Source organism: Rattus norvegicus, chromosome 3 (assembly GCF_021556685.1).
Source record: "Rattus norvegicus strain SHRSP/BbbUtx chromosome 3, alternate assembly SHRSP_T2T, whole genome shotgun sequence".
Taxonomy (NCBI): domain Eukaryota; kingdom Metazoa; phylum Chordata; class Mammalia; order Rodentia; family Muridae; genus Rattus; species Rattus norvegicus.
In genome coordinates this window covers 112,845,912-112,871,997 of record NC_141536.1, presented here as the reverse complement: position 1 = coordinate 112,871,997, position 26,086 = coordinate 112,845,912, and the positions used below count along the sequence as shown (strand labels likewise).

Here is a 26,086-nt window from a genome sequence, read left to right as displayed (position 1 = left end):
CAGTCTCCCAAGGGAACAGGCCTACCTCACTGTTTAGAACCAAGGACCTAAGCCAACAGATCATGGTGATGAACAGATACTAAGCTACATTGTTCATGACTCAAGACTATGTATCTCACCCCACAAAACTGATTAGAAAAATTCCCCATTTATAGCATAAATCAGACTCAAGTTGGGGGGGGGGGGGTCTCTGAGTAAACTCTAGAAGATACTAGGCTAAAGGGGGAGACAGACCAGACAGCCCTGGGCCCACTTAGAGGAAAGGTAGAATGAAATTCTAACTATAATCCTTGAGTCTATCATGTTTTTCTATGATCAAGTTCTTTACTGCAAATAAGATATGAGGGAATGGAATAGAATATACCTATAATACCAACACTTAGCAGCCCAGTACTGAGGGAACGAACATATCTGTCTTAGTTAGGGTTTTATTGCTGTGAATAGACACCATGACCAAGGTAACTCTTATAAGGACAACACAATTCTGGCTGGCTTACAGTTTCAGAGGTTCAGTCCATTATCATCAAGGTGAGAGCATGGCAGCATCTCGGCAGGCATGGCATGGTGGAGAGACTGAACGTTCTATATCTTGTTCCAAATGCAAACAAGAGAAGACCAGCTTTCAGGCAGCTAGAAGGAGGTCTAGGAGCCCACCCCCACAATGACACATTTCCTGCAACAAAGCCACACCTCCTAATAGTACCACTCCCTGGGCCAATCGTATTCAAACCACCACAACATCTGTAATCCCAACACTTAAAAGGAAGAAGTGGGAGATTTGGAGCTTGAGGCAGCCTGAATACAGAATTAGTCCCACAAGACCCTGTCTCAACTAATAAAGCAGTAATACATAATTGGGTTGATATAACTTGTGAATACATTGTTTCAATTTTTATATATAAGGTCATAAGAGACACTAACCTATCATTTTCTTGCAATGTCCTTGTCAAGGCTACAATCAAGAAGTTACAGGTGGTTACAGTGACTTCATTAAAAAATGGGGTGCTACCCTCCACTGTAGCCTTTGGAAAACTGTGATGCCCAATGCCCTTCACCACTTTTCTTTTGTGTTCTCTGCATCCCCACCAGCATCCTAGGCTCCTTAAGGCCAAGCATGACCTAACTCCCTAATAAGAGGTTCTGCAATGAGTGCCCCATCGTTCACTCTGGTCAGCAAGATTTCAGGAAATCATGTCCCTTTGACCATCACACAAACTATCATCTAAAACAAATTCAGTTCACACTATTAAGCATCAATGTGAACATTTATAACTCATTTTCCATGTATGTGGAATGCCAGCAGGGCCACAGACTGTGAGGACGAGGCGTGCATCTCCCCTTCAGCGAGTTGCCTGGTCCAAGATACTTGTTACATTATACCCTAAGTGCCCGGCTGAATACAAAAACATATGGTTTGGGATCAAACACATCTGCACTAGAATCTCAACAACTCCAAGTTACTTGCCTTTGGTCACATTAAATAAATTATCTAGTTTCAATATTTCCCCTGAAAATGTGAATAATGGAACCTGCTTTAAAAGCTGCCACTGGTAAGAGAGAGTGCGTTCAGTGCACACAGACGCTTAACGATGACAGACAGAAAACGGTGCTTTGCTTAGTTTTGACGTAAATTCTAACATGGACTGGCTTTTAAGGTCATATTTTTCAATAGTAACTCCCAGAACCTTGTCTCCAAATCCACTCTCAAGCCTTTCAAACAGCCCCTAGATGTTACCCTTCCCTGTCTGTTCCACATAGCACAGTCTGCCTCTTCAGTCTTCCCACCACCCACCGCTCACAGACCCACAGCTGCAGAACCACCACCCCCCCAGCCAATCCCTTTCTTTCCAGTCTTACCTGCTTCCTTGCTAAAACAACTCTTTCCTAAATGTTTCTAAAGTCTCTGAGAGAGGTCAGTGAGCTACAAGACACCCAGCCCAACTGTCCTACCTCAGGGGAGTGAAGGAACTAATGTCATTCTTATTACAAAAGCAGAACTGAGGCACAGGTCATCCTTACAAGGTGGAGATAAGCTTGGCCACAAAATAGCATAAGTCTACAAAGCATTTTGTATGCTCTCAAACACACGGTAAGAGATGACAACATTTCTGAATTTGGCAGGGGATATGGTAAGCATAAATGTTTTGCAACCTACTTTTTTTTAATAATCATTATGAGCATTTTATTTTGTATTTAAAAGTAAAGTTTAATTTTTTCAACTTTACTAGGTTTATGACTTTTAAAAGATATTTAATTATAAGCATTGATTTCCACATTTATAACATGACACAACCTACTTTTAATAAAGGTCCAAGTCCTCCTCTAGCCCACCACCCAGCAAAGGTAGTGGAAGAGAAAAGTTATTAGGATGTGGGGAAAGTGGACCTGTTCAGCAATAGTTCTTTGGGGCCGAGCTTGATCCTCTTTCCCAGTATGTCAGTCCTGACCCCAAATATGACTCAGCAGCTGCAGACCAGTCCTCTAGGCAGGCAGACACCACATAAGAACCAGTCCAGTCCTCTAGGCAGGCAGACACCACATAAGAACCAGTCCAGTCCTTCCAGCAGAGACACCAGCTAAGAATACCACAACACTCACCAACCAGCCTGCGGTGAGGCCTGGGAGGCAGTGAGCTGCTGCAGGACCCTCATGAGCAGTTCTTTGTTAAGTTTCTTTCAATGTTGAGCTCAACAACGCTATAAAAGGCAAACCAATAGATGTGTGTCCTTAGCGAAGAATAGCGAGGGGAGCAAACCAAATCAATGCTCAGTGCTCATCCCCCACTGTCTGTGGGGTCACATGTATACCCCATCAAGCAACCGTTAATGTGTTTGCTATATGAAAATATCCTGTGACCTGTGTCTGCTTTAGAAAAACAGTCTTTCATATGTCTGCTTTTCCCCCGTGTGCCCCCAGCAAACCATCATTTGACATAACTAACTTTCCAAGGAAACTAGAAGTTTCCACCTCAGGGTATCTATACTAATTTTTCATCATTCGGATATTTCCAGTACATAGAATAAAAGTAGTAAATGGGGGCTATGCACATGTGAATATTTAATACCTATGGCCTGCATAATTCCAATTAATCCTTTAAATACTGGATAATATTAACAGATTGTTGCGTGCAAATCAAAGCATGGAGGCCTTAAAACATAGTAGTCTATTAATGGCAAGGATCCACATGTCACGATCAATGCTTAGAATGTGGTCACTCATACAAACAACTTTTCAGTGGTCATTAGCTCAAACTCCTCAGCAACAGTGACCCACGCTCCTCCAGTCCGTCCTTCCCATTGTTCTAGTTTGCTTTCGTTTATGTTAAAGGTAAACATGAGGCTTAGTCTGAGGAGGGAAATAGGGAGATGAGGGTGACCTAAACCACCTCTGTGATGCACAGCTTAGTCATATCACCCAAAGGAATCCAAATTAGTAAATAAATGATTCAGGCCCCAGTCTTCCTCTCAGCAAAGACCAAAACCAAAGACTCAAACACCATGCCTTAAAAACGAAAAGAAAGGGCTCATTTTATTGATAAAATTATGTGGATGGTTTGTATTTACATTATTAACTTAAAATGTCAAACCTATTTAAACTTAGGCCACCCATGGCTGACATTGAAGCTTCCTGGGTTTTATACAGTGAGCACATGGCTTTAGTCCATGTTCAACACTTAATTAAGGGATTTTTTTTTCCAAGATTGTTCTGGAATTACCATCCTCTTAGAGGCCAGCTGCTGCCACATTAGCAGTCAACATCTGGTTGGAATGTTTCCACTTTTATCTTCCTTAACAATTATGTGAATGAGGTTCCTGTTGTTCTAAACAAACTGTAGCACTGTCCTTCTATGGACTTGGAAGCATAATAGTTAGTGACATTGCACACTGGCTGCTGGTTTTTCAGATATTATATAGCAAACCGTTATTAAAACATCCAAATTTTACTTGAAACTTTTGTATGTCAGATTATTTTTATTTTATAATATAGGCACTTAAGCTTAAGGTCTCATCTCAAAGACCAAGAAATATTTGCCTTAAATGTAGCTATACCTATGTATCAAAACATCAGAGTGTGTGTGTGTATGTGTGTGTGTGCCCCCTAGAAGATGGCAAGATGGAGGCTTGAAAGCATGTGCTATAGAACCTCAAACATTTTACTTCCTGGGAACTTCAGTGGGTCCCATACAGGATTTCAACCCTCAAAAACACAGCTCAGCTAAGACCATCACTATGTGCCTATGTGGGGCTGGAGAGATGGCTCAGCGGTTAAGAGCACCCGACTGCTCTTCCAGAGGTCATGAGTTCAATTCCCAGCAACCACATGGTGGCTCACAACCATCTGTAAAGAGATCCAATGCCCTCTTCTGGTGTATCTGAAGACAGCTACAGTGTACTCATATATAATAAATAATAAATAAAAAAAACATTTCATACACTATGTGCCTATGTGACATTTATCCCTGAAACAAACAACTCCATCTTCTCAGATTTAAGGAACTAGAAAGCATCCCTGTTAAGGGAAATTCATGGGAATTTCATGAGCTGTGTATGATCATAGGCTTCAGCTGACCAGTGTGTGTAAGTCTGGGCCAGAGGGCTCTTTTAAGATGTGTGTGCCTTGGGCTGTTTCAGATACTAGAAAGCAGAACTGGCTTTTGCATAAAATTCTTTGTTTAACTTTACCCAGGAACAAGTTTCAACCCTATTTGCAAGTAAAATACTTTACATCTTGTATAATGAATGTTCAGTCTTAGAGGTGTGTTTTCTTCTACACATCCTCACCAGCATGAGCTGTCACTTGTGCTTTGATCTCAGCCATCCTGATGGGTGTAAGGTGGAATTTCAAGGTGGTCACACTCTACAAGAAGCACTGAGTGCCAGAAGAGCTTTTGCCATTTCCCTTCTTGAGTAGCATTTCATCCCAATGGATATAGGGCACTCTTGAAAGAAATAGCCAATGTAGGGTATCTTGCTATCCATAGCTCAGAGCCCCACTGCAGGCTTTCAGCCAGAAGACAGTTCTGCACCGCTTAGCTCCTAGACACCTCTCAACTTATCTCCGGCCACTCTGTCCCTCATTCATGCCCCCACCCCACCCCCACCCACAAGGGCCTTGCTCCTCCTGGGTGAGGACAAACTTCTTTACACCTCTTCCACCTTCCCCATTCTCAGACACCCCCTTGTGTCTCCCTTCAAACCCTCCCTAACAAGAGCAGCTTCCCCTGCTGATGGAACTTTTGTTTCCTCTAATTATTTGGGTACCCTCGGTGTTCACCTATACACTTATTGGGTATATGGGTATCTATACCCAATGGGTTCACCTTACACTTATTATCCAAGGCTGATCACTAACATTAAAATTTCACCAGAACGGCTTTCCTGATTTGTTAATTTTATCTCTGATGTCTACAGCAAAGCCTGGCATGGATTAGGTGTTGGATAAATGCCTCTGGAGTCACCATCTCCAGGACTTATGATATTAAATTTATGCAGTGCCTGAAAAGTCTATCTTCCCCGGAAGCACCCCTCATAAACCCACCGTTGTTCCTACAAAAACAGTGTGTGTTTCCACTCACAACCTCATAAACCCACTGTTGTTCCTACAAAAACAGTGTGTGTTTCCACTCACAACCTCATAAACCCACTGTTGTTCCTACAGAAACAGTGTGTGTTTCCACTCACAACCTCATAAACCCACCGTTGTTCCTACAGAAACAGTGTGTGTTCCACTCACAACCTCATAAACCCACCGTTGTTCCTACAAAAACAGTGTGTGTTTCCACTCACAACCTCATAAACCCACTGTTGTTCCTACAAAAACAGTGTGTGTTTCCACTCACAACCTCATAAACCCACCGTTGTTCCTACAAAAACAGTGTGTGTTTCCACTCACAACCTCATAAACCCACTGTTGTTCCTACAAAAACAGTGTGTGTTTCCACTCACAACCTCATAAACCCACCGTTGTTCCTACAAAAACAGTGTGTGTTCCACTCACAACCTCATAAACCCACTGTTGTTCCTACAAAAACAGTGTGTGTTTCCACTCACAACCTCATAAACCCACCGTTGTTCCTACAGAAACAGTGTGTGTTTCCACTCACAACCTCATAAACCCACCGTTGTTCCTACAGAAACAGTGTGTGTTCCACTCACAACCTCATAAACCCACTGTTGTTCCTACAAAAACAGTGTGTGTTTCCACTCACAACCTCATAAACCCACTGTTGTTCCTACAAAAACAGTGTGTGTTTCCACTCACAACCTCATAAACCCACCGTTGTTCCTACAAAAACAGTGTGTGTTCCACTCACAACCTCATAAACCCACTGTTGTTCCTACAAAAACAGTGTGTGTTTCCACTCACAACCTCATAAACCCACTGTTGTTCCTACAGAAACAGTGTGTGTTTCCACTCACAACCTCATAAACCCACCGTTGTTCCTACAGAAACAGTGTGTGTTCCACTCACAACCTCATAAACCCACTGTTGTTCCTACAAAAACAGTGTGTGTTTCCACTCACAACCTCATAAACCCACCGTTGTTCCTACAAAAACAGTGTGTGTTCCACTCACAACCTCATAAACCCACTGTTGTTCCTACAAAAACAGTGTGTGTTTCCACTCACAACCTCATAAACCCACCGTTGTTCCTACAGAAACAGTGTGTGTTTCCACTCACAACCTCATAAACCCACCGTTGTTCCTACAGAAACAGTGTGTGTTCCACTCACAACCTCATAAACCCACTGTTGTTCCTACAAAAACAGTGTGTGTTTCCACTCACAACCTCATAAACCCACTGTTGTTCCTACAAAAACAGTGTGTGTTTCCACTCACAACCTCATAAACCCACCGTTGTTCCTACAAAAACAGTGTGTGTTCCACTCACAACCTCATAAACCCACTGTTGTTCCTACAAAAACAGTGTGTGTTTCCACTCACAACCTCATAAACCCACTGTTGTTCCTACAGAAACAGTGTGTGTTTCCACTCACAACCTCATAAACCCACCGTTGTTCCTACAGAAACAGTGTGTGTTCCACTCACAACCTCATAAACCCACTGTTGTTCCTACAAAAACAGTGTGTGTTTCCACTCACAACCTCATAAACCCACCGTTGTTCCTACAAAAACAGTGTGTGTTCCACTCACAACCTCATAAACCCACTGTTGTTCCTACAAAAACAGTGTGTGTTTCCACTCACAACCTCATAAACCCACCGTTGTTCCTACAGAAACAGTGTGTGTTTCCACTCACAACCTCATAAACCCACCGTTGTTCCTACAGAAACAGTGTGTGTTCCACTCACAACCTCATAAACCCACTGTTGTTCCTACAAAAACAGTGTGTGTTCCACTCACAACCTCATAAACCCACTGTTGTTCCTACAGAAACAGTGTGTGTTTCTCCACTCACAACCTCATAAACCCACTGTTGTTCCTACAGAAACAGTGTGTGTTCCACTCACAACCTCATAAACCCACTGTTGTTCCTACAAAAACAGTGTGTGTTTCCACTCACAACCTCATAAACCCACCGTTGTTCCTACAAAAACAGTGTGTGTTCCACTCACAACCTCATAAACCCACCGTTGTTCCTACAAAAACAGTGTGTGTTTCACCACTCACAACCTCATAAACCCACTGTTGTTCCTACAAAAACAGTGTGTGTTTCCACTCACAACCTCATAAACCCACTGTTGTTCCTACAAAAACAGTGTGTGTTTCCACTCACAACCTCATAAACCCACCGTTGTTCCTACAAAAACAGTGTGTATTTCCACTCACAACCTCATAAACCCACCGTTGTTCCTACAAAAACAGTGTGTGTTTCACCACTCACAACCTCATAAACCCACTGTTGTTCCTACAAAAACAGTGTGTGTTTCACCACTCACAACCTCATAAACCCACTGTTGTTCCTACAAAAACAGTGTGTGTTTCCACTCACAGTCAGGATTCTTGATGCCAAGTGCAAGTTTCAACACCCGTGTCAGTGGACTACAACCTTCAAAGGAAGGTTTTCAGTTAGGTGCCATTGTGCCTCTTCTCCCAGGCTCTCTGGTCCTGATTGTTCAGGCCCTCCATCACCTCTCTTCCTCTTCTGCTCCTCATTTCTCCTTCCCAGTCTTTACTTTCACCAAGGGTGATACATACATAATCTAAAGGAACAAAGGGAGCACAGAGGCTTAGAACAAAAAACTTAGCCTCCAAGTTTCACCCTTCTCCTCAGCAGGGTTCCTAGGGGTAAGCACTTTCTACTCCACTCATGCTTCAAAGATTGGATCCTTTCGACCTAAACTTATTTTTTTAATAGGGTCTCACTATGTAGCACTATGTAGAGTTCCTGGCTGGCCTGGAACTACGAACGTTAGGCTAACCTCAAACACAGAAATCTGCCTTTCTCTGCCTCCCTAGCTCTGGGATTAAAGATGTACATCACCATGCCCAGCCACTTCATCTATAACTCTGTTGTTTTCCTAGTGCTGAGAATAAGGACTTGGCCTCTCTTTAAGCTACCTTTTCTCTTATCCTTCCCACCTTTCTCAATGAAGCTATGCCGAAAATTTTGATCAAAAACTTTATTCCTTATATCAATTATCAAGATTACTGCTTATGTATAGATCAAATACTTCAAAAAACTTTTGCATGTCTAGTCTTTTTGTTTTTCTTGTATTTAATAACTGCCTAATATCTTCATTATTCATGGAAGCATCTTGGAAGGGCTTTTCTAGAGCCCTACTAAGGCTCTAGAAAAATCTCACAATCCATTTTTGCTTGTGCCTAAGTTAGGTTTCTTATTTTAATGGCTAAGACGTGCAAGTCCTATTTCTCCCCATCCCACTTTTAGTTTGCTCTGTGATGTTTCTGACCTGCTGGACAATGTCTGACCTACTGGATGATGTGAGTTCTCTGCAGTTCTCTTCACTCCTTCCTGGGTTTTCATTTCCTAGTTCCCATGTTGTCTTTTCTTGGTTTGCTCCCAAGTTTGGGGAGGTTATATCCCTCCAGCTGTCAGGTGCACAGGTTTAAAGTGTGCTATTCTATCCTCACAACTGATTATTTCATTTAAACAGGCAGTTTAAAATTCACTGACATTTTAAAAGCACTGCTGTGTCTGATGCCCATTTTGAGGATCATTTCCCTTCCTCACTCTTTGCCTATAATGTCTTGGCTTTCTAACCCCCAGCTCCTCAGCCTTCACTCTTAGTTCCCGAGTTTAAACTTCCCAGTAGCAGCTTTGGCCTGGCCTTCCTTGTTTATTATGCAAATACCAGGAGCCCTTTTTAAACACTACATTTTATACATTTAGGAGCCTATCTCTCTCTGCCCAGCTATAGGCTGTTGGCATCTTTATTCAGGCAATCGTTTTAAATTAAGGAGAAAGGTCACATAGCACTACTTTGTGTGCTGTGAAGATTCTCTCATCCCTGGGGGCAACCAGACCACAGGGGCCGGGGAACAGCATTCCTTCTCGTGGCTGCTTTCACTGCTACTTCTAAATAGATGGAATTTTCTGGAACCAATTCACACACTTCCCTTTTTTTTCACTCATTAATTAGCTGGGTTTTTTTTCCTATGCTACCAGATAATTTTCCAATCATCTTATTGAATTTTCTATGTTAGCGATTATATTTCCCATATATGAAAGCTCTTGGTGTCTGGTCTTTAACCAGGCACTTAGTTTAGCGTAGTCTCATCAGCCTGAGGACACAATGTCTCCCTTCTTATCAGCACTGTCGGCCCAATTAGTCCCTGTATTCTCTTTTTTGTTCTGTCTGCTTTGAGATGTTTTCTTCCAAAATCTGATTGTCCTCAGATGCCTTACCATAGTTCAGAGTGAGTCAATAAAACACAAAGCTTTGGAAATCACCGTGACAGGGTCACACTGCACATCATGGGCCCACCACGTTCCCTCCGAGGACATTCTGGTACTCCTGGTAAGGCATGAGATGACAAGGCTGCCAGTGTGCCGGAGCCAACCTGAGCATCAGGAACTAGAAACTTCACTGTTCAGAAGCAAAATAGCATGTTATTTCCCAGTTACCAAATCCATTTTCAGCCTTGCCTATCTTGGGGGTTCAATTCAGAAAGTACCCAGTGTCTTTCCAGGGACTGGTCGGTGCACATAGGCTGGGATGGCCCCAGGTAAAACAGAGCTTTGAGTTTCTAACTAGTTTCAAATAGGAACCGCACACCACACCACACACCACACACCACACACCACACACCACACACCACACACCACACACCACACACCACACACCACACACCACACACCACACACCACACACCACACACCACACCGTACTGCAGCGCACTGCACCACCCTGTCATTCCACCCTGCTTTCTTTCTATCCTTGAGACTAGGATGAGTCAGCTTGCTTCTGTCTATGTCTGCTCTCCTGGCACTTAGCTTTGACCTTTCTTCCTTCTGCTAAGTCATGAGCCGCTCTCTGTCCACTTTCCATCTTTGTGTTTTGTGGTTTCGGGTTTATCAAAGATATGTGTTTATGCTTCTTAATTTCCCTGCTTCAGAGAAGATTGACTGCAGGATGGCGAAAGACTGGAAATCCGAAAAACCAACGCTTCCCTTCCCCTGAGTAGTTTGCTGCGCCCGGCTTTGTTAGCACCTACCACTGCCATTCATAACATCCACTCTCTGGAGTCTAGCTTCAGTGAGCATTGTGTTGCACTAGCTTCCCTCCAGAAAGCTTTAGCTTACTGATGAATTATTTCCACATCCTAGAACCATGTGGCCTCTAGCTTCACCAAGAAGCCCTTCTTAAACCGTCCCCAGTAACTCTATAAGTTCTCCCTTTATTGAGCTCAGTCCTATTCTGTGTACTGTGTATTTCTCACTGGGGCACTAACGAAAATACAACAGAAGATTTTGAACTATTTCATCTCTAAAATCCACTGAATTCTTGTGCTCTGCTGTTGTTAAGAGGCACATATACAGCTGGCACTTAAAGACTCTGAGAAAATTATACCATTTCCTTTCAGTCAAGATCCTGTCTCATTTCAGTGAGATAACGAAACAACAGCCACCAAAGCTCTCTTTACAATATGCTCCTCTAGAAAATATGAGTGCAAGTGTGGTCAGGACCACTTAGAGGGTCAGAAAGCGGGCACAGGCCCTTCCCTCCAGGATAAAAACACTGGACTCAGCTGGTAGAAATAAACATAGACACCTACTACTTCTCAAATGGGGCAATCGAGACAGCCAGATTTAATTCTAAAAGCTCAAGTGTTTCTTTTTATCTTTTTTGGCTTTTCCCTTAGACAGTTATATCAAGGGTCAGAAAAAGAAAAATAAGCTTCACCAATCCTCCCCTTAAAAAATAAAAATAAAGGGGTTGGGGATTTAGCTCAGTAGTAGAGCGCTTGCCTAGCAAGCGCAAGGCCCTGGGTTCAGTCCCCAGCTCTGAAAAAAAAAAAAAGAACAAAAAAAAATAAAAAATAAAAAATAAAAATAAAAATGAAACACTTTCTCCCATTCTCTCCACTGCACTTGACTAGTCTTTCAAAATATTAATTAATTAATTTAACTAAATAAAAGTGAAATCTTTGACTTCAGTCCACCCTTTTCTGTGTGCACTGACAGACTTTTATAGCAATGAACGTTCCTACCACCCATAGAACTTGCAGCCTGTCCCTGGTCCACGGCATGGAAACTACAAAGGCCTTACCTCCTGGCAGCAGCTGACCCTGCCACTGGCATCATGACAAACTGTCTTCCTGGTCTTTGCCATTCCTCCTTTCTGGTTTCCCTACCTCACGGACTATCTCCTTTCTTGTCAGTAGACAGCAATAGTGCACATGCCTCCCTCACTCTTGCTCCGAGGTGCTGTCTCCTGGTTATCTCTACCTCTGCTTTAACTACTGTGCCTGTCTTTCCCACTCCAGAAACTTCAAAAGTCAATAAAAGATGAACACTGTGGTTTTGGCCTATACAGCAGCAGGAGGATTGTGAGTTTGGGGTTAGTTTGGGACAGATAAAGAGACGCTATCTAAAAACTAGAGTTAATTATATTATTGATGATCATCAAAGGAACCTGGCAGTTAGAAGAATTGTCACACAAGTAAAGACTGAGTAGTTCTGTTTGCCTGGTTCTATATGGCTAGGTTCTGTACCCCTAGGTTCTATACCGCTAGGTTCTGTACCCCTAGGTTCTGTACTCCTAGGCTGTGTACTCCTAGGCTCTGTACCCCTAGGCTCTGTACCCCTAGGTTCTGTACCCCTAGGCTGTGTACCCCTAGGTTCTGTACCCCTAGGTTCTGTACCCCTAGGTTCTGTACCCCTAGGCTGTGTACCCCTAGGTTCTGTACTCCTAGGTTCTGTACCCCTAGGTTCTGTACTCCTAGGCTCTGTATGCCTAGGTTCCTCACACTCAACACTTGGCACTTGGCCTCACCTCAGGCCGCAGAGCCATTTAGATGCCTACTCCAAGGCATCACAGACAGTCAGAAACTTGAAAAGAATTCTTGATTCTTTGTTGGCCTCTAGCCTCACACCCAATCAATGGCCACATCCTACTAATTCTGTCCCGGATGGACCTTTAAGATCAATATCTAACTCCTTGCATTCTTATCCCTTCCCTTGTCTTTGCTTCATCCTGCATAAGCCTTGTGTCCCACATTCTGCCACACAGAGATCTACAACAATGTAGCCAGCCAACCCTGAACTGAAACCACTGAAACTGAGGTAGAATGAATCTTTTCTCCCTCAAACTGTTTACTTTGGGTATTTTAGTAAATGCTTATTAAAGTAACTATTAAAGATTAAAGGTTGTGCCAGAGAAGGCATAGTTCACATATGAATCTTTTCTTTCTCTTCTCAAAAACAAAACAAAACAAAAAAACAAGTTCTATTGCAGTGAGCAAGCTAAATTTCTCATGGAAAAGCCTGTTTAAAGCAAGGACAGTTTTCTCTTTTATGCCTCCCTTTCCCGTGTGTAAAATCTCACTTATGAAAATGCAAGCATACTTTTTACGAACTGAGAACATGACTAGCTTTCTACCTTTCTGTCTGCCTCCTGCTCTGTCTATTCCCAAGCCACCTGTGAACACCAGTTTACATGGATGGGTTTAAAAGAGTGGTTCTCAGTCTGTGGGTCCAGATCCCTTTGCGGTCACATATCAGATGTCCTGCCTATCAGATACTTGCATTATGATTCATAATATAGCAGAATTGCAGTTATGAAGTAGCAATGAACGTAATTTTATGGATGGGGATCACCACAACATGAAAGTGTATTAGAGGGCCGCAGCATTAGGAGGTTGAGAAGCACTGGTTTAAAAGAACCTGCAAAAACATCTCCCTTGAAGCAGAATGCTCAAGTACTAATTAAACCTAACCTCGCCTGCTCCGAGCTGCAAAACCAGACATTTATGCAAACTTGTAAAGGTTTTCTGACCTTTTAGGATTTCTGTTTCCTTAAGGTAAGCACTTCTTCCTTAGATGGAATATTTCAGCGACTAATCTACTGATACTGGGTATTAACAGATACGTATTTGGTTCCTTTCTCTATACTTTGGTTTCTCTATACTTTCTGCCCATTGCCTGTCAATACTTAAGGTTTTATGTGGAAAAAAAAACCACAAAAACAAAACAAAACAAAAATGTCTTGCTAAATGAAACCTAAAATGTCTTGCTCTGAATGTACCTTGTCAATAAGGACACCTCTTTTAAATAATGCCCTCTATTCAAGCTTCATATATAATCCAAGAGTACCTCACTACAGTCATACAGCCCTGTTGACTGGCTGGCCAAAGACTATCAGCAACACTGTAGTGAGCGACCACTGGCAGAACATAGATTACGGCACTTGCCCACAGACGTTGGCTTCTCCTTTCCAGTTAAGACAGTTTTTTGGTGTTGAGGAAGGTGGTCTTACTTTGCAATGCAGATGCTGTCATGGAGGTATTAGGAGGTTAACATCATGGTACTTACCTTGGATAGTCTCATTCCCAGCACTGTGAGAGTCACTAACCCAGCGCAGCAAACCAGAGCACTGGAGCTGGAGAGGCCTGAACTCGGGGGTATATTTCCATCCACCAGGCAATTCATTCCAGGCAGCTGAGTAAGACCAAAGTGTTCCTGAGAATGTAAAAAAAACAAAACAAAACAAAAGAAACACATGCCAACAGTCATTTCAATATTGGACTCAAGAAGCACTAGAAACTTCTATCTGTCCACAGAGGACAGACACAAAGCTTTTGTAGCAAATGGGGTAAATCAGTACAGTGGAAGCTACACCTGCCATCTGATTTAATGGCTCCTGCCCTCTCATCTGGGGATGAATCCACTGGAGAGGACATTTTATTTTGTTCAACAAAAAGCTACTGATTCACTTACTAAATTGCCTCAAATGATTTTTCTTTGAATATCAACCGATTTGAACAAGTATAGGAAAACCATAAAGCAATTACAATTCAAGTTGCCCAGAGAAGCAGGAAATCCCTAGTGATGGGGGAGCAGGCTGAGCTTTAGCCCTCCAGCATCTCATATAAAGTCTAAGGTGGTAGCAGCTGTTTCCGGGTGTCTTGCCTCAGGAGGTCCTCTGAAGAAAAGGAGCTCCAACGCTACCAACTCCATTTTTTATCAAGAAAAAAACCTAAGCACTAAGAGGTTAAGAAAGTTTCCCAAGATTACACAAAGAATGCTTGAAGACCCCAAGACTCTGAGATTGTCCCCATGCAAAGGCTGCTGGGAGTGAGACCCAAGACTCTTGAGTCTCAGTTGACTTCTCCACTGCTGTGAAAACTGGGGCCAGCAATGTTGCCATGTTTAAATGCCTGCTGGGTATATAAGGAAATTCAGAGTTTTTACTGGAGTTATTAATGTAATTAAACCATCTAGTAGCTTTAAAGACAGACAAATTAGAATTTAGGTATAAATGATATTGAAGTCCCCAAAGAAGGCAGGGGAATTTTTCTATAAACAGGAAAGACCAATCAAATTAGACTCTGGGGTAAAGGTAGAAATCTCTAATGTACTTGGACTGACATGTAAGACCTGGTTTGGGAGGTGATATCATATTATAATCTTCATTATTTAGGATTAAAAATAAACCCAGCCCTCTCTCCTCCTGAAGGAAAAGAATCATCTTCTTTAGAAATTTCTCAAATAATTCAAGACCAAAGTTTGAGAAACTATTATATTACCTAATTACACATTTCATCATACATATTCTTCTAGGGAGAAATTTCAATAAGCAAGTTAGACTAGCCAAAGGAACAACAAAACACTGCAAATAAAAACTGCTTTTGTCCTTAATTTTTTGTCCTTTTTCTTCCTTGGCAAAAGTCAAGTTCCACAAAAGAAAAGGTCCCGTTGGATGTATCGCCTGAGTCCAAGTCGTCTGAGAATCCTCCTCCAGAAATGCAAACAAATTGTACACGGGAGACGTGCTGTTGCCAACACCCCTCTGTACAGAACATCGGGCAGCCCACTCAGAAGCAGCAGTCCCTGAGGAATGCTATATATTTAACCATAAACTGATCCACAGACTGTCTTGGACATGAATCATACTTACAAACCTAGCACGCGATGTTTAAGTTCAACAGTAACAGCAGACTGCAAACACAAATGTGCTGTGCCAAACACTGCAGTAGCTTTATCCCAAAAGGATTACATGTTCAGTCTCACATAAACAGACTCTCCCTTGGAACTTTCTAGTATTTGAATTTGAAGGTTTCTGGACTGGCTAGCACTGAGATTATTTTTCTGCCAAAAGGTCATTGTACAAACCTGTGATTTTGTACACTAGTTATCAAATGAACGAGGAAGGCTTTAAGCCCCTAAAAGGATCCAAAACAATATGAGAGAGAGAGAGAGAGAGAGAGAGAGAGAGAGAGAGAGAGAGAGAGAGAGAGAGAGAGAGGCAGAGAGAGATATGTCACTTTACCAAATGGTACAAAAAGGCATGTTGTTGCAAGGAAGGTCAAATTGCATTTGCCTGACCAATGCTTCCAAATACTCTAATTCTCACTAATGTGAATGACAATCCCAATGATTTGAAGATTTAAAACAGGCCAATAACTTTTTCCCAGAAGTTATTACCATGTGTCTGGAAAAAAAACCCACATTCTTGAGAAATGAATACTATACTCCTAGGCCAGACCTCCATGACAGCAGCCCAGGACTACACATCCCAAGTTACCCTGACAGGCTTCTATAAGACCATGTCACTGAGTCCTAAGCTGCTCGTGACAATTTCAGATAGGACCTTCAGGCCACTTGGATCATAAGCTCTCAAAAAAACAAAACAGCAAATACATAGGTGAATGCCATCATTAAACCACTGAACTGAGAACGGGACCCCCATTGAAGGAATTAGAGAAAGGACTGAAAGAGCTTAAAGGGGCTCGAGACCCCATATGAACAACAGTGGCAACTAACCAGAGCTTCCAGGACTAAGCCACTACCCAAAGACTATACATAGACTGACCCTGGGCTCCAACCGCATAGGTAGCAATGAACAGCCTAGTAAGAGCACCAGTGGAAGGGGAAGCCCTTGGTCTTGCCAAGACTGAACCCCCAGTGAACGTGATTGTTGGGGGGAGGGCGGTAATGGGGGGAGGATGGGGAGGGGAACACCCATAGAGAAAGGGAGGAGGAGGGGTTAGGGGATGTTGGCCCGGAAACCAGGAAAGGGAATAACAATCAAAATGTAAATAAGAAATACTCAAGTTAATAAAGATGAAAATAAAGAAAGAAAGAAAGAAAGAAAGAAAGAAAGAAAGAAAGAAAGAAAGGAGTAAAGCATCCAAAAAAACAAAAAACAAAAAACAAAACAGAAAAATATGTTTACTAGTTTCATTTTGAATCATGAAGACAAAGAAAATTTATTTCTTAATATCCTTAATCTATGATGTGTTATAAGACTCAATACAATTAAAATAATTATTGAATGAGTGTTAATTTAAAAATAAATGTTAAGGAACTGGAAAGATGGCTCAGGGGTTAAGAGCATCTGTTGCTCTTACAGAGGATGACCTGGGTTCAATTCCCAGCAACACGTGGTGACTAACAGCGGTCTGTAACTCCAGTCCCAGGGCACCTGATGCCCCTTTTCAGCCTCTGATGGCACCAGGCATGCATGTGATGCACAGACATACATGCAGGCAAAGCACCCATAGGCATAAAATAAAAATAAGTAGGTTGGTTTTTTAATTAACAGAAAAAGAACAGGAAAAGGAACACAAGAGTGGTTCTGAAAACAGCATGTATTGGCTTTCTGTCTGTGCTTCCTACTTTCTTAATTGTGAAAGTGGAAAGAGTTCCCTGTCCTATTCTTACACACAACACTGAAGTCTAGACATTAAGACTAAGTCAATGTTTCAGGGAAACTACTCGCAGTAATACCTTTCACTACAATCCTTTCACTCTCAGTTGGACAAGCAGTAGCAGTGCTGGTTGCCATTCCTAAATGCCCAAGGATTCCAGCAAAGTGACGTCCTGCAAACAGTCTTCATTGAATAGCAGTGACATCGCTTTATAGATAAAGCCAAGCTTTAACTCAAATTAACAAAGCTGGATCATCCCATATTCAAACCCATGGCTGCTCAACATGAAGTCCCATTCCAGGACACTCATGTATATCCCAAAAACAGAATGGAAACACTAGGACAAGCGCTCTTCAAGGTGTATTTAATGAGGCACAGCCAGTCAAATGAAGGACCATGACGGCCCCTGTAAACACAACCTGTAAACAGAGACAGTCACATCTCCCCCACCCTCTGAAACAGAAGTCAGCAAAATACAAGAAGAGCATCAGTACGAAAAGGAGACCAAAAGCATGGTAGAGCTCATCTGGAATAACATGACTATAATCTCAATGGCAGCCACATTGACTTACCTGAATTCCCTTAAATCCACATAGGAAGTAGTTGTGCCATAGAGGTTGGGTCTTGTCGATACAGATGTTATTAGCTGTAGTACTGAAGTCTCTGGAAAAAAAAAAAAAAACAAACCAGACATTAATTTAAGTCTCTATGCCTTGAGAGGGAAAAACCAATCAGTGGCTGACTGCTGCCCTCTTGTGACAGGACAATGATACCAAGTCTCCTTTTCTATTTACTTAAATGTGTGCATCTCAGAGTCTCCAACAATGAACACCTCCAGAGCTAAAAACTGAGAGGAAGTTGTAGTGGCCTTAATAGCTAATCTACCTCTAGCTGCCCTTTCTTATTTCCAGAAACAGGTAGGAAACAGCATAGGTGAGCATAATCTACATTCATTTCTCTCTCTCCTTAGTGCTTATTAGCTAGTATAAACCAGAGGGATGCTTTCATCCTCTGACTGCAGATCCAAGGTTGAAAGGGAAGTACTCAAAGTTCTCTTCTCTCCACAGTCTCTGATCTCCATCCAATTAGGCCATCTGTATGATTTAAGAAAAATAAATAATAAACAAAATGTATTTTAAAAAATCATGACTCATTGTAAGTTTACACTGATATAAAGTTACAAGTGAATAAGCAGCTAAATGAAGAAAAGGGGAAATTATTTTTCATAATAAGATGCCAAGCTCAGTGGGATGATTCAGTGGGTAAGCTCTGTGCCATGTAATTCTAACAACCTGATCCCTAGAACCCACATGAAGAAAGACAGAATTGGCTCCACAAAGCTGTCCTATGACTTCCATAAATGTGCTATAGAATGCATGCCATGCATGCACATCATACACACACACACACACACACACACATATGCATGCACATGTATGCACATGTACACATACACACACACATACACACATATACACATGTACACAGTGGGGGAAGAAATTATTTAAAAGTATGCCAATTAACCAATATCAAAGAAATAATGAAAATTTTAAAATACTGCATGCGAATTCCATGCTAATGGTTTCATCAGCAAACATCTAAAGCAAGAACTTGAGGAAGACAAGATATTTACATAGTGTCTAAGCATTACCTCAGTATCACCAGCAGTCAATTAATTGTTAGAAGAAAATAGGAACTTTATGTTAGAAAGTTATCAGTTCAGCAGGTTGGTCTGCCTCTCTGAGGAATTCCTATCTCTCCTCCTATCTCTGTACTACACATGCCTTCCCTAACACTCCCTCCTCCTTCAATTTCTACTTTCTGGAATAGAATGCATCCATGTTGGATCTTCTTTAAAGGTTTGGTAGAGTTGGGTGGTGAAAACTTGTAGGCCTAAACTGTTTGTAATATTTCTAATTGCTCGAGAATTTCATATATTGTATTTGGATCATATTCATCTCCATAATGTCTCCTGGATCTACCCTCATCTCCCCAGTCCCACCTAATTTTGTTTCCTTTTTTTAATAACCCACCAAGTCCAGTTTCTGTTTCCCATATATTCATTGGTATAGGGGCCATTCACGGAGCACAGTCAGCCTACCAGAGGCCACATCCTTAAAGAAAATTGACTCTCCTTCTCCCAGAAACCATCAGTTAGGGGAGGGGCTAGAATGTTGACTAGAATGTTGACTAGCTTTACCTTTTGCAGGCAAGCACAGCTACTGTCCTGTCACATCTGGAAGACACCATTTCATTCCAGTCCTCCCAGCATCTGGCTCTTCAGATCTCCCTGCCCTCTCTTCTGCCATCCTCCTTGGGTAGGGAAGTGGGATGTAAATGTCCCATTTGTAACTGTCCTCTGGCACTATTCTCTGCACTTCAGTCAGCTGTAAGTTTCTGTGTTGACCACAGATAATCTGAGGGAACCACTGCAGCTACCCTACACCATGTTTGCCAACACTCCACCACAGGCTTATCTTCCCACACCAGTAGTTCGCAGGGCTCACAGCCGGGGGAGACTCTGAGATTGTTTTCCCCTCGCATCCTATACAGCATCTTCTACTACTGAGAAAGTTAGCCAGCAGGGAGGAAGTTTTCAGGTCAGAACCAGTGCTGTTTCTTGTCTTGTCACAGAGTATGTAGTATCTTCAGCAACAGGCCTTATTAAAACCTGGGCGTTTTCATTGAAAATGGTTTTGTTCAGTTGATGCTTTTCTGTTGTTTTGCTTTTAGCTGTTGCTTGAATCTCACTGTTTATTAATCTCTGTAAGCTGTTGATCTCATCCAGATTTGGGTAGATTATATGCATCTAGAAATTCATTCATTTCTTTCAAATTTTTCTCACATCATAAAATAAAAGAGGTCTAAAATACGTCACAACGATTCCCTGACTTTCACAGGTATCTACTACCTTGTCTCTCCCATCTCTCATGCACTAATCTGGGCCTTGGTTCACTTTCTTCCTGCTAGTTTTGCTAAGAGTGTATTGATCTTGTTCATCGTTTCACAGAATTGACTCTGTTTCATTAATTCATTTAAAAATTTCCATTTCATTAATTTCTTCCTTGATTATAATTATTTCTTTCAATCTACTGATTTTTGATTTTTGTTCTTGTTCTTCCAAGGCCCTAAGGTGAATTATTTACTTAATAATTTGAGAACTAACCTTTTAACTTTATTTATTTTCCTCTCTCTCTCTCTCTCTCTCTCTCTCTCTCTCTCTCTCTTTCTGTGTGTATGTATGTGTCTGTCTATGCATGTGAGTGTCCACATATCATAGCATGTGTGAAGTCAAAAGCTGGTGGGAGTCCATTCTCATCATCTATTATGTTGGTCCCAGAAACTGACCTCAGATTGTCAAATTTGTTAGCACATCCTTTTCTTCACTAAGCCATTTCCCTGGCCCTTCTCTGATTTTAATATGTACTTATAGCTTTACTCTTTCCTCCTAGGACTGCGTTCATCTATCTCCTAACTGCACCAGTTAAAGTCCAAGCACAATCAGACCACCACGGCCTAAAACTGGTCTTCAATAACAATAAGGGAAGAATACCCACATATACGTAGAAATTGAACAATGCTCTACTCAATGATAACCTGGTCAAGGAAGAAATAAAGAAAGAAATTGAAGACTTCTTAGAATTTAATAAAAATGAAGGTACAACATACCCAAACTTATGGGACACAATGAAAGCTGTGCTAAGAGGAAAACTCATAGCGCTGAATGCCTGCAGAAAGAAACAGGAAAGAGCATGTGTCAGCAGCTTGACAGCACACCTAAAAGCTCTAGAACAAAAAGAAGCAAATACACCCAGGAGTAGAAGGCAGGAAATAATCAAACTCAGAGCTGAAATCAACCAAGTAGAAACAAAAAGGACCATAGAAAGAATCAACAGAACCAAAAGTTGGTTCTTTGAGAAAATCAACAAGATAGATAAACCCTTAGCCAGACTAACGAGAGGACACAGAGAGTGTGTCCAAATTAACAAAATCAGAAATGAAAAGGGAGACATAACTACAGATTCAGAGGAAATTCAAAAAATCATCAGATCTTACTATAAAACCCTATATTCAACAAAACTTGAAAATCTTCAGGAAATGGACAATTTCCTAGACAGATACCAGGTACCGAAGTTAAATCAGGAACAGATAAACCAGTTAAACAACCCCATAACTCCTAAGGAAATAGAAGCAGTCATTAAAGGTCTCCCAACCAAAAAGAGCCCAGCTCCAGACGGGTTTAGTGCAGAATTCTATCAGACCTTCATAGAAGACCTCATACCAATACTGTCCAAACTATTCCACAAAATTGAAACAGATGGAGCAATACCTAATTCCTTCTATGAAGCCACAATTACTCTTATACCTAAACCACACAAAGACCCAACAAAGAAAGAGAACTTCAGAACAATTTCCCTTATGAATATCGACGCAAAAATACTCAATAAAATTCTGGCAAACCGAATTCAAGAGCACATCAAAACAATCATCCACCATGATCAAGTAGGCTTCATCCCAGGCATGCAGGGATGGTTTAATATACGGAAAACCATCAACGTGATCCATTACATAAACAAACTGAAAGAACAAAACCACATGATCATTTCATTAGATGCTGAGAAAGCATTTGACAAAATTCAACACCCCTTCATGATAAAAGTCCTGGAAAGAATAGGAATTCAAGGCCCATACCTAAACATAGTAAAAGCCATATACAGCAAACCAGTTGCTAACATTAAACTAAATGGAGAGAAACTTGAAGCAATCCCACTAAAATCAGGGACTAGACAAGGCTGCCCACTCTCTCCCTACTTATTCAATATAGTTCTTGAAATTCTAGCCAGAGCAATCAGACAACAAAAGGAGGTCAAGGGGATAGATCGGAAAAGAAGAAGTCAAAATATCACTATTTGCAGATGATATGATAGTATATTTAAGTGATCCCAAAAATTCCACCAGAGAACTACTAAAGCTGATAAACAACTTCAGCAAAGTGGCTGGGTATAAAATTAACTCAAATAAATCAGTAGCCTTCCTCTACACAAAAGAGAAGCAAGCCGAGAAAGAAATTAGGGAAACGACACCCTTCATAATAGACCCAAATAATATAAAGTACCTCGGTGTGACTTTAACCAAGCAAGTAAAAGATCTGTACAATAAGAACTTCAAGACTCTGAAGAAAGAAATTGAAGAAGTCCTCAGAAGATGGAAAGATCTCCCATGCTCATGGATTGGCAGGATTAATATAGTAAAAATGGCCATTTTACCAAAAGCGATCTACAGATTCAATGCAATCCCCATCAAAATACCAATCCAATTCTTCAAAGAGTTAGACAGAACAATTTGCAAATCATCTGGAATAACAAAAAACCCAGGATAGCTAAAACTATCCTCAACAATAAAAGGACTTCAGGGGGAATCACTATCCCTGAACTCAAGCAGTATTACAGAGCAATAGTGATAAAAAACTGCATGGTATTGGTACAGAGTCAGACAGATAGACCAATGGAAAAGAATTGAAGACCCAGAAATGAACCCACACACCTATGGGCACTTGATCTTTGACAAGGAGCCAAAACCATCCAATGGAAAAAAGATAGCATTTTCAGCAAATGGTGCTGGTTCAACTGGAGGGCAACATGTAGAAGAATGCAGATCGATCCATGCTTATCACCCTGTACAAAGCTTAAGTCCAAGTGGATCAAGGACCTCCACATCAAACCACATACACTCAAACTAATAGAAGAAAAACTAGGGAAGCATCTGGAACACATGGGCACTGGAAAAAATTTCCTGAACAAAACACCAATGGCTTATGCTCTAAGATCAAGAATCAACAAATGAGATCTCATAAAACTGCAAAGCTTCTGTAAGGCAAAGGACACTGTGGTTAGGAGAAAACAGCAACCAACGGATTGGGAAAAGATCTTTACCAATCCTACAACAGATAGAGGCCTTATATCCAAAATATACAAAGAACTCAAGAAGTTAGACCGCAAGGAGACAAATAACCCTATTAAAAAATGGGGTTCAGAGCTAAACAAAGAATTCACAGCTGAGGAATGCCGAATGGCTGAGAAACCCCTAAAGAAATGTTCAACATCTTTAGTCATAAGGGAAATGCAAATCAAAACAACCCTGAGATTTCACCTCACACCAGTGAGAATGGCTAAGATCCAAAACTCAGGTGACAGCAGATGCTGGCGAGGATGCGGAGAAAAAGGAACACTCCTCCATTGTTAGTGGGATTGCACACTGGTAAAACCATTCTGGAAATCAGTCTGGAGGATCCTCAGAAAATTGGACATTGAACTGCCTGAGGATCCAGCTATACCTCTCTTGGGCATAGACCCAAAAGATGCCCCAACATATAAAAAAGACACGTGCTCCACTATGTGCATCGCAGCCTTATTTATAATAGCCAGAAGCTGGAAAGAACCCAGATGCCCTTCAACAGAGGAATGGATACAGAAAATGTGGTACATCTACACAATGGAATATTACTCAGCTATCAAAAACAATGACTTTATGAAATTCGTAGCCAAATGGTCGGAACTGGAAAATATCATCTTGAGTGAGGTAACCCAATCACAGAAAAACACACATGGTATGCACTCATTGATAAGTGGCTATTAGCCCAAATGCTTGAATTACCCTAGATCCCTAGAACAAATGAAACTCAAGACGGATGATCAAAATGTGAATGCTTCACTTCTTCTTTAAAAGGGGAACAAGAATACCCTTGGCAGGGAATAGAGAGGCAAAGATTAAAACAGACACAGAAGGAACACCCATTCAGAGCCTGCCCCACATGTGGCCCATGCATATACAGTCATCCAATTAAACAAGATGGATGAAGCAAAGAAGTGCAGGCCGACAGGAGCCGGATGTAGATCTCTCCCGAGAGACACAGCCAGAATACAGCAAATACAGAGGCGTATGCCAGCAGCAAACCACTGAACTGAGAATAGGACCCCCGTTGAAGGAATCAGAGAAAGGACTGGAAGAGCTTGAAGGGGCTCGAGACCCCATATGTACAACAATGCCAAGCAACCAGAGTTTCCAGGGACTAAGCCACTACCTAAAGACTATACATGGACTGACCCTGGACTCTGACCTCATAGGTAGCAATGAATATCCTAGTAAGAGCGCCAGTGGAAGGGGAAGCCCTGGGTCCTGCTAAGACTGAACCCCCAGTGAACTAGATTGTTGGGGGGAGGGCGGCAAGGGGGGGAGGATGGGGAGGGGAACACAGATAAGAAAGGGGAGGGGGGAGGGGGATGTTTGCCCGGAAACCGGGAAAGGGAATAACACTCGAAATGTATATAAGAAATACTCAAGTTAATTAAAAAAAAAAAAAGTCCAAGCATACTTGGCTGTGTATAGTAGTGACATCAAACACCTCTGGTTGCTCTCCCATTAATATCCCACTCAGAAAAATATAGAAAGTTTCTGGGCTAAGGAATTATTTCTAAACCATGCACTCATCTCTACCACATCCAAGTCCCACTTGAATATTGCAAATACTTCAACTAATAGACTATTGCTGTAAAATAAAACAAAAACTCTGCAAATAATACCAAATGCATATATTCCAATGCAGTAACATAAGAAACACACACACACACACACACACACACACACACACACACACACACACAAAAGGTAATGTCTCGGAAAAGTATTAATCTTACAATAATGGCCTCTGGTGTAAGACGATAAGTGTTGGTGGAGTTTTGAGAAAAGTGAACACTTCTGAGCTGTTGGTTGAAATGTGAGTAGGCACAACCATTATGGAAAACAGTGTGTGGTTTCTTCAAAGAATTAAAAACAGAACTAGCGTATCATCCGGGAATCCTTCTGCTTGGTGTATACACCCAAGGGAAATGAAGTCAGTATCTCAGAGAGACATCTGCCATCCCCATGTTTGCTGTCAGCTTACTCAGACTGACCAAGATAGAGAAACAGAATACCTATATAAAATGTGACAACTATATCTTCTTCTGTAATTTGCAAATCAAGTACATAATAGAATCATGTAATTTAATAACAGGATATAGTGTATGAAACTTATAATTAGCTAATATTGTCATTGTATAAATAATATAGAGTTATAACATACTTATACAGACATATGTGGTATAGCGTACTATACACATATATATTTGGAATATTCACCATTGCAAACATACACAGCATGCTATTCTACTTGTGGTGGTTTGAATGTAAATACCACCATCCCCCAATTTCAACTCCAGTTGGTGAACTGTTGGAAGGATTAAGAGGTGCTGGAGTACATATGGCTTTGGAGAAGGTATATCACTAAGGGTGGCTTTGAGGTTTCAAAAGCCCATGCCAGGTCCAGTGTCTCTCCACCCCAGGCTCCCAATCTGCTGCCTTTAGATTAGGATATAAAGTTCTCAGCCACTTCCCCAGGACCATGCCTGTTTTCATGGCCCCACACTCCCTGCAAAACTGTAAGCAAGCGCTCAATTGAATACTTTCTTTAATATGCCTTGTTCATGGTGTCTCTTCATACTGAACACAGTAGCTGACTATAACAAAATGATATTGTTTGTGTATCTGAACATATCCAAACAAAAAGTGTCCACAGTTGAAACCAGCACACTGACATAGGACACTTAATATAAAGGGGATATGCAAGACAGAAAGTTGTAGGCAAGTGAATGAATGTGGAGGCCAAGGATATGACTGCACATGACTCTAGATTTTATAAACATGTTTAATTGTTAAAACATTTAGCTCTTTTGTAGTAAGTAATTCTTGG

The 26,086-nt window shown here is 41.4% G+C and overlaps 1 protein-coding gene across 27 annotated transcripts in view; it reads right to left on the bottom strand.

Annotated features, from left to right (window-relative positions):
* The window catches only part of Galk2 (galactokinase 2), a 142,166-nt gene that overhangs the window by 83,519 nt on the left and 32,561 nt on the right, over positions 1 to 26,086 (bottom strand). For 25 of the 27 annotated variants that reach the window (XR_015682757.1, XR_015682759.1, XR_015682758.1 and 22 more), the window contains 2 exon segments: positions 17,871 to 17,961; positions 13,961 to 14,107 (listed from right to left, as the gene is read on the bottom strand). Coding sequence is in view for 15 of the 27 variants with exons in the window: in XM_087650939.1 (XP_087507065.1) it covers positions 13,961 to 14,107; positions 17,871 to 17,961 (238 nt within the window). In the remaining 12 variants the exon portion in view is untranslated. 27 annotated transcript variants of the gene reach the window in all.